This window comes from Ochotona curzoniae, unplaced genomic scaffold (assembly GCF_017591425.1).
Source record: "Ochotona curzoniae isolate NIBS_2020 unplaced genomic scaffold, NIBS_Ocur_1.0 contig_2723, whole genome shotgun sequence".
Taxonomy (NCBI): Eukaryota; Metazoa; Chordata; class Mammalia; order Lagomorpha; family Ochotonidae; genus Ochotona; species Ochotona curzoniae.
Window position 1 is genome coordinate 4060286 of NW_024465573.1, and position 9715 is coordinate 4070000.

General features: G+C 42.2%; 1 protein-coding gene across 1 annotated transcript in view; it reads right to left on the bottom strand.

The window, feature by feature from the left end:
• The window catches only part of SORL1 (sortilin related receptor 1), a 165241-nt gene that overhangs the window by 115525 nt on the left and 40001 nt on the right, over positions 1 to 9715 (bottom strand). Inside the window, exon 6 of the mRNA XM_040976801.1 lies at positions 6900 to 7080. Coding sequence (XP_040832735.1) covers positions 6900 to 7080 — 181 coding nt within the window. The remainder of the gene's footprint in view (positions 1 to 6899; positions 7081 to 9715) is intronic.

A 9715-nucleotide genomic window follows, 5' to 3' on the forward strand; every position in this document is an offset into this window, starting at 1 on the left:
AAGTCTGTGAAAGCACTCACAGTCTATCCCCAAAGCTCCCAGAGACCATTAGCCAAGGCTACAGCTTAGTCACTCACAGCACGTAAGGAAATCCTGTCAAAGCACTGGCTGGTCACTGACATAGTTAATAACCACATTATGCCAAGGAATATAAACCTCACAAGAGCAGTTCAAGAAACTCACTGAACAAAAGGCACAATAACACACCCTAGGGAGTATCTGGAATGAGGAGCTGTCCCTCTATTTGAAACGCCCAACTTGCAACCAAAAAATTGCAGGATAAGCAAAACATGGCCGATACCAAAGGGTGGGAGCAGGAAGCAATCAACAGTAAGTGCTCCTGATAAAGCTCAGATAGCGGATTTAATAAAACAAGAAATGTAAATCAGTGGACGTGGATATATTCCAAGAACTAAAGGAATCATGGCTAAAGAAGCAAAGTATAAGCACAAAGTCTCACGAAGCAGAGAATACTATTAAAGAAACAGCAGTTCCAAAAAGGAAACAGACATCCTGAGGTTGAAAAAAAAATCAATGCAAGCGTAAACACACAGATGAACACAGAAAGATACATCGACTGTGATGATTCACTCCAAAGAGAAGAAAGGAGGTTAAAAGAATTTTAAGAGCCTGAGACCCAGGATGCACCATCAAGTAGCCCAAGGCATGTATTACAGACATATGAATTATAGGCTATTAATTATAGAATTACACTTGCTGAGAAGAAAAAAAAAAAAAAAAAAGAAGACAGAGATGGGGCCAGCACTGTGGCATGCGGGGGCGAGAGGATGGTAAGGCTGTTGCCTGTGATGCCAGCTTGCCATATGGGCACTGGTTTGAGAACCAGCTCTACTTCTAATCCATCTCCCTGCTAATGCATTGGCAAAGGTTGCAGAGATTGACATAATGAGCAAAACTCACCAAATTAAAAAATACATATAGATCTACACATCCACTAGGCATAATGAATCCCTAGGACAATAAACTTAGAGACCGACACCTGGATATATCATAGTAAAACTGCTAAACGCCAAAGATAAAGAATCTTGAAGCAGGGCCCAGCCCGGAAGCCCAGTGGCTAAAAACCTTGCCTTGCACGTACCAGGATCCCATTTGGGCACCAGTTCACAACCTGGCTGCTCTACTTCTCTTCCAGCTCCCTGCTTGGGGCCTGGGAAAGCAGTGGAAGATGGCCCAAAGCCTTGGGATCTTGTACCCACATGGCAGACAAGGACGAAGCCCCTGGTTCCTGACTGGTTATTGCAGCCACTTGGGGAGTGAAAGAATGAATGGAAAATCCTTCTGTCTCTGCCCCTGTCTGTAATTGTGACTTTCCAATAAAAAACAATAAATTAATTTTTAAAAATCTTGCAGCAGCAAAGGAAATATGACTCAGCACATACAAGAGGTGTTCAATTAAAAAAAAAAACCTGATAATGAACTTAAAATGCACAAACATATGACAAGAGTAGCATAAACGACCAGGGCAGTGGATGTATGTGGAAACAAGGATTCTGTATACCACTAAAATCACTCTGTTATTAATCCATACTGGATTTCACGAATTCACTGTGTATTACAACCTGCAAAGCAAGCATTAAGAAAGTTTCAGGGGGAAAATCATAAAAGATAGCACAAAGAAATTAAAATTGTAACCTAGAAAATATGTATTTAATAAAAAGGAAGGCAGTATTGGGGAGATGAAGAACAACAGCAATCACAGGGCAGGGAAAAAGCAAATAGTAAGATAACAGATATATTGCCCATCTTTCAACAATCAAATCAACAGTGAGTAGAATAAGCACTCTAGTTAAAAGGCACGAATTAGGAGAATGGATAAAACACATCACTCTACACACTCTCTTAGAGTTTAAAGACACATATAAACGCATATAAACTGAAACTAAAAAAAAAAAAGATGCAAGATTACATATAAAGTAAACAGGGCCCAATAGGAAAAGCTGTAGTAACAAAGTAGACTTTAATTACTAGAGATAAAGAAGGACCTTCATGATGTAAGTGCCAATGTGGAACTGTTAACACTGGAAGCATATCTGTACCTGCGAAGAGAACTCCAAAACACATGAGGGCGAACTGTCAGAACGCTGGAGGGGCATGGATTGTTCATCAACGTTAGAGACTGAATAAGACAGATATGAAAAAGAAAATCGTAACATCATTTTCAACCAAGTAGATTCAATATGCTTCTACATAGCATAGCTTCCCCAAACAGCAAAATGTAAGTACACATTTCTCTCTACATGAACCATTCTTCAAAGCAGACCTGTGGGGCAGGCATGGCGGTGCCGTGAGCCAAAATGCACATCCACAACCCACATCCTAGTGATTGCTTCAAATCCACACTGCTCCACTTCTGATTCTGGTTCCTGCTACTGCACCCTATCAATCGTGTGGGAGAACCAGCAGCTCCCGGCTTGTAGCTTTGGACTAGCCCACAACTGGCCATTATGAGCAGCTGGGGAATAAATAAGCTTAGATAAACAAGACCTGCCTCTCTCTTTCTCTCTCTCGCTCTCACTCTCACTTTCTAGCTCCCTTTTTCCCCATCACCACTCTGTCACTCTATCTTTCTAGAAAATGAAATGAACAAGTAAATATATTTTAAAAAATCAACTTTAAATGAACCATATTAAGTCTCAAAGCAAGCCTCAATATTAATTTAAAAGAATCAAAACCATACGAGTACGCTCTGTGACCATAATGGAATCAGAAATCAATTAGAAATGTCAGAAACCCATACATATATGGAAACAAAACAAATAGTACAAAACGACCAATGCGCTAAAAAGAAATCCATGAGTCATTAGAAAATACTTAAAGAAAATGAAAAGTAAAAACAAACCAAGCATATAGAATTCAGGAAGAGCACTGCGAAGAGGGAAATTTGGACCTATAATCTCTAATGAACTTCAAAAAGATCATGGGGAAAAAAAAAATCACCTAACTTTTTTTTTATTTTTAAAATTTACTTCTTTTACTTGAAAGTCGAAGTTAGAGAGAGAGACAGAGAGAGGGATGGACTGAAAGAGGACTCTCCCATCTGTGGTTCACTCCCCCAAATAGCTGCAGTGGCCAGAGCAGAGTTGATCCAAACCCAGAAATCAGAAGTTCCATTGGCGTCTCCAAAACAGGTACAGGGTCCAAGGTTTTGGACCATCCTCCACTGCTTTCCTAGGACACAAGCAGGGAGTTGGATCAGAACTGGAGCAGCCACAGGACTCAAACAAGGATCCATGTGGGACATTAGGGCCACAGGCTGAGGGTCAGCTTGCTATGCCACCACCCCTTTTAATTACATTTTTCTTGAACTTTTTGAAGCCCTCTCAATTAAAAAGAAAAAGAAAGAAACAATTCAAATTGGCAACCTGACTTTCCACCTTAGGAATCTAGATAAATGAGAGTAAACCAAACCAAGGCAAACAGCATGAAAGAAAGAATGAGTAGGAATAAATGAAACAGAGAACAGAAAACAATAAAGAAAATTGCCCAAGAAAAAAGCTGCTTCTCTGAAAATATGAACAAAATTTACAAACCTCTGACTAAACTGTAAAGCGAAGCAAAAACATTCAATTTATTAAAACCTGGAATGAAAGTATTACTATCACTAGGGACCGCACGCAAATGAAGAGGAATCACAGGTGAATCCCATGAGCAATTACACATTCAGAACTAAATTAATGGAACAAATTCCTAAAGAGAAACAAATTACTGAAACTGACTCCCCCACCAATATATAAAAGCATCTGAAGAGACTGAGTAAGTCATCAAAAAACCTTCCCACAAAGATAAACCCAAGCCCAGAAGTCTAGTCAGTGGTAAATTCTGTCCAAGAGATTAGAGGATAAAAGTTTTTGTAGCTATTTTTGCTTTTCTCCCAAGGTCAAGAACAAGAGAGGGATGGCTACTCTTTTCACATCTACTCAAGACTCAAGCCAAGAAATGCAGATAATGACTTCCAGTCTGGGAAGAAAGAACCCAAACTCTTAGCAGAAAATCCTGTATAAGAAAATCTTACGGAATTCATCAAAAAAGCAAAATAAATGAGTAAAGAAGCTTGGCAAAGTCATAGAAGACAGGATCGACACACAGACATCAATCATATTTCTATAACCTAGCCATGACAATTAAAGAACAATCATTTACAATGGACTGAAAAAGAAAAGGAATTCTGAAGTACAAGATTCTTCCAATGAAAACCAAGAATCACAGGGGGAAGAAACTAGAAAAAGTCTGAACAAATAGGATGATGCCCCCTTGTCCTTGCAACAGAAGACGTAAGATTACTATGTCAGCAACACTCTGCAAACTCACATGCAGATCCAACACTGCCCTGCTCAAAATCCCCTCTGACCATGTTCATGAAATTAAACAAGCTGAGCTGAAAATCAGAGGACCTAAGAAAGTTTGAAGGAGAGTGACTTTAAAAGCACAGATAACAGTCAGTTGTGTTTCTTATCAACCACTTGGCCAACCCTTGAAAAATAATCAGGGCAGAGTCTCCCGACCTCCAGAGCATTTAAGGCAGCCAGGTACGCCCAGAGGATAAGCACATATGGGTCCTGCTTCCTGCATTTGTACCAGCTGTCATGGCGCAGTGGTCCTGTGGGTGCCACAAAGCCCACAGTTTGGGAAACACCTGTCCTAGCTCATCTTCCCTAGAACTCTAGCTAGCACCACTGGCCCTTGGAATCAGGTAGCCTGCTCCTGTGCAGCAGAGAATCAGTAAGACATAACTGCAGTTTCGTCACAGCAGGTAAGTAAATGAGTAAAATGGAGAGCTGAGAGTTGACCATAAAACCATAAATAATTTCATACCCCCATTAAAAAACAAATTTCATTTATGTTTCTAAAATCATGTGGGCAAAGATGACATTCATTCAATTTAGGGCATGTCTATACGTACCAAGCCTCATGCAACATGCTGTTAACTAGATCTACTATGAAGGGCAGAGGTCTGCTCCACCAGTTAAGACTGCTTGGGATGTCCATATGCCACACCAGAGTGCCTGAGTTTGAGTCCTGGCTCTGCTTTGAGTTCTAGCTTCCTGCTAATGTACACCCTAGGAAGCAGGTGATGGTCCAACAACGTGGGTTCCTGACACCCATGTCAGAGGCCCAGTTTTAACTTCCAAGTTTCTGGAAGAGAATCAGCAGATGGAAGAGTCTCTCCCCATCGCCTCTTGTGCTCGTGTGTGTGTGAAAACAGTGGCCAGAAATCATCATAGTAACTGTAGCTATGGGATTAGAATTGTGGGCACAGAAAGCTCCATACAGAATGTATCTCAAATCCTTGCGAGCGGAATATAGATTTAATAGGGTTAAGAAAAATGCACAACAGCTGCATCCTCTCAGCCCCCACTCAGGCAAAAAGTAGGACAAACTCAGGGACCAGGCTTTGATTCTTAGAACTGAGAAATTTGCATCTTACAACAGCAGGCCTAAGGAACAGAAAAGACCTATGACCACAAAAAAACCAAAGGCAAGGCAAAAGACTACAGAGGAAGTTGAGGTCATTAGATAACAGTGCCTGGGCCTGATTTCTCAACCACCCCATCCTTGGTCAAGGCAATTCAAACACACATATGTACATATGTTCTTGGGATGTTGAGTGGTTGGGTAGGTAGGTATGGATGTAAGAAAAAGGCAGAAAGACAAGCAAGGCGGGAAGGCAGTAAGTCAATATTTGTGGATCCATGCAGGCAGCCTGGGAATAAGACCTGCCAGATGAGGAATACCCTCTGGTTTTTAGTCCCTATACCTTCTTCCATTGCAAACATACACACACACACACACACACACACACACACACACACGTGAGAAATACATCTTGCCTTTAACCATACATCCTCTTTTTCCATTCCAAACACACACACACACATGCACATGTGAGAAATACATCTTGCCTTTAACCATACATCTTCTTTTTCTATTCCAAACACACACACACACACACACACACACAAACACCTTCCCTGTAGGGAATTCCTCTCTTCTCTAGACTCCTACTAAACTGACCTGATCCTGCCTGGTCTGCTACAGATTATATAAATGCACAAAGACCTGGAAGAAAACCTAACAACTGCTATAAGTCCCTGATGTGATGTCAACAGTGACAGAAAGCAGACCAAACTCCCAGCACCCCCAGGGAGTCCTTCATCAGCAAGGAAGTGGCTGCCATCAACCGAGCAAGTCGGGCCCTCCTGATCACAACCAGGCCTGGCTTTTCCCTTTACACCACGGCGATGAAGAAGAATCCACACAGATGCAAGTCAGGTTCCATAAAATAATCAACTCTGGTTTAAAACGAACAAACCCTCCATTTCAGCATCTGGCTCCAACACATCAAATCAAGGGGAAGATTTTCCCAAAGGCTGAGAGTTAAGCCACTTACTGACAGCTGGAAGCTTAATTACTGCTTTTCATAAAGCATTAACTCCCACTAGCCAATGACTACACATCCTATTAGCCATGTAAATTAACATGTGTTGAAAAATCACAGAGAAATCAGCCTAAGTTTAAAGGAAATTGGGCAGTGGGATGGAAAAAAAAAACAAAACGCCACTGGGTTCCACCTCTCCTTACTGTGTTCTTTTCACTGGAATTCCAAACAAACACATCTTTGTCAAGGACGCTCGGCCACCATACAACCATCCAATTCCCAGAGCCTAGAGATACCATGAGTGCTTGTTCAAAGCACTGCAACCTGCCAGCACCTTCCAAGCCTTCTGGGAAGGGTCACCAACATCCAGAATCCTTCAGGAGTTGGCCCCATTCACCTCAATCCAATCCTTGCCAAGCGAACACTGATTTCAACACAGAATGCTAACTTCACAAAGGAGGCCTCATAGCAGCTTACTTGTCCAGTTTAGTCTACTTACCACCACCTTTGTTGCAAACATGTACTTGTCCCGAAGTTGAAAATCTCTCACTTCTTCCAGGATCACTTCCTGGTTTTCCAGAGACTGGAAGAAGTCTGTGCTTCGGAAAACTGTGGAGTAGCCAGAAGGTTCATGCCGTTCAACGTAGATGGTATTTGGCTTGTCATACGGATCAATTCCCCTAAGAGAAGAAATAAGTGGTGTCATCACTTCCATATTTAATCAGCAGAGGCATGGGAGATTCACCATACAGACAATCAACTAGAGTTTAGGGCCCTTATCGTGTGATCCGCAAGTGATGCTCTTGGTACCTCCAACAGCTCTTCCTGTCCCTTGGCTGAGTATGGAAGGAGAGGAATAGCCATTTGTAAGGTATTTTTGTGTTGTTGTTGCTGTTATCAAAGCACCTAGAGTTCAGCTCAAGGCAAGCTGTGGCTCTGCTTGCAAAGAAGGAAACTATAAAATTTACAAAATGGAGAGTTTCCAAATAAATAGGAAATGGAGAATTTGAGCCTGTCAGTTCTCTCAAGGCTTTCAGCAATGCCCCTTGGAGAAATGAGAAAACCAGCACTGGAGGAGACCACATTCTGGACCACTAAGCCTCAGCTGTCCTGCAGATCCCACCCTGTTCGTCCCTCACACTGAACACACAGCCTGCACAAAGATGCACTAGCCAGTGAAGCACTCTGTCTGATCTCCCATCTACAACCTACTCTACAGTCAAGCTCACATCCCCCTCTCCCAAAAAGCCCTCCTTTAATGTCTTCCTCTCTTCTACAGATCCTAACAACAAGTCCCTGCAGTACTCAATGTCAATAAATTTTAACTCTGAACAGAGGCACAAAACCACTTCAGTGCATTTCATGGCTTTGCACAGGAATGCTTCTTGTACACTGCATCATCTTGCCCATCCTTGTGGGCATTTCTCTGAGCTTCCCTACCACAGTACAGGGTGGGGAATGGGAACAGGTGGGAGGGTAGAAGGTAGGCATCACTATGCTCCTAAATCTGTATGATGAAATACATGAACTATGCTTGCCTTATATAAGTAATTTTTTTAAAAAAATCAACCCACATTGCTTTTTATCCTGCAGTGTTTCTAGTTACAGGGATACTTGTTGCACTTGATCCAAGAACTCTAACTGCAGAAGTTGCACCAAACTAGAAAACACTTGAATGGCTAGGTCAAACTCTTGGAGAAAGAGCTCACAGCTAGTGTTGCCCACAGTGGGCCCCACACACAGCAGCCATAAGAATGACTCATCCACCCCAGGTTTCCCAACAGGCACAAGAACTCACAGGACAGTCTCGCTGCCCAAGGCCAGGTGGATCATTCAACAAATGGGAACATTAATTGGAGGTCAAGAAGAGATGCTTCCAGTGAGGATGCAAAGGATGACTCAGGGGAAGACAAAAGGTGTCATGCAATTGCCCTTACACAGTCCCATTGGCAGGGCAGCTTTCTGAATAAACATCACCAGCTCCTTCAAAGATGAGAGTGTCCAGAACTTGTTCAGGCAAAAGATTTTAAAAAGAGAGAGAGAGAGAGAGAGAGAAGGAAGAAGATAAAGAAAAAGAGTCTCTTGACAATGAGGAAGACTTGATTTTTGTCCAACAGTCTGATAGCTTAGTGCGAAGCAGGTAAAACAATGACCATGGCCCCAGTGTGGGAGAAAACCGTTCTTCAGTGTCAGAAGCACAGTGTACCCATGTGGGAGGTTGGTGGCATGTTCTCTTGTTCTCCACAATTAGAAGTACTGATTAAAGTACTTCCTCCAGCTTAGAGGATATGCAAATTAAAATGAAGCTGTTTGGTATCTTTGCAAAGGCAATGAGGAAGAAACCTTTATTGAGATATTTTGAGACCAAGCTCACCTCTCTTCTTTCTTCCTCACCACAGGCAGCAGCAATGCCAACATCTAGAGAGAGCAACAACTGTGATTTTGATCCCAGTTCTCTTCTCTCATCCACATTTGGGTCTCCCATTTCTGCAAGCTGTTCAACCTACAGACACTCATACTTGGTAATCACTTAGCCTTCTGAGATCTTACTTACTCTTTGCCTTCCCTTAGGAGTTCCAACTCTTGCGCCGTCTCCAAGCCCAGGCATCAGCTCTTGCCAGCCCTCTCTGGTCCACATTCAACTCCAAGGGGAAGCGCCACAGGGTTTTCTGTGTCCCTTGCCCATAGATTTTACCTTCTGTGGCCTGTCTTATCAGTCTCCATCTCTGGACAACATAAATGACTGACTTTCCTCATTCCTGCTTCTGAGACTGCCAAGAATTGTTAGAAAAATGCATGCTATTTTTCTCTAAGTAACTAGATTCTATTCTCATTTATTACGGACAATCCCACAGGAAAATCCCTCAAATAGCCTGAAACCCTAGCACCAGAAACATAACCATCTAAAATAAGACATGTTAGTCACTCCCTAAGATTTCTGCAAAGAGGCAGAAGGTATAATATACAAATTCCTAAACTTGAAGTTTCTTTATTTAGTAGTTCCTGCTGGTTTATCCTGTTAATACACAGTTGCTCAAATACATGAGCAATTTTTTCCCTCTACAGTTCAAATAAAGTAAAAGAAAGCTACAGAAGTATTCCTTGGGTAAAAGTTATCCTTAGATAACTTTTAGAGGAGCTGACATTGTGGCACAACAGAAAAGCCACTACCTTGGATGCCAACATCCCATACAGGTGTCGCTTTCTGTCTTGGATGTTTAACTTCCTTCATTGGCCTGGGAAGAGTAGCACAAGATGGCCTAAGTCCTGGGGCTCCTGAAAACCACACTGAAGATGCAGAAGAAGCTCCTGCCT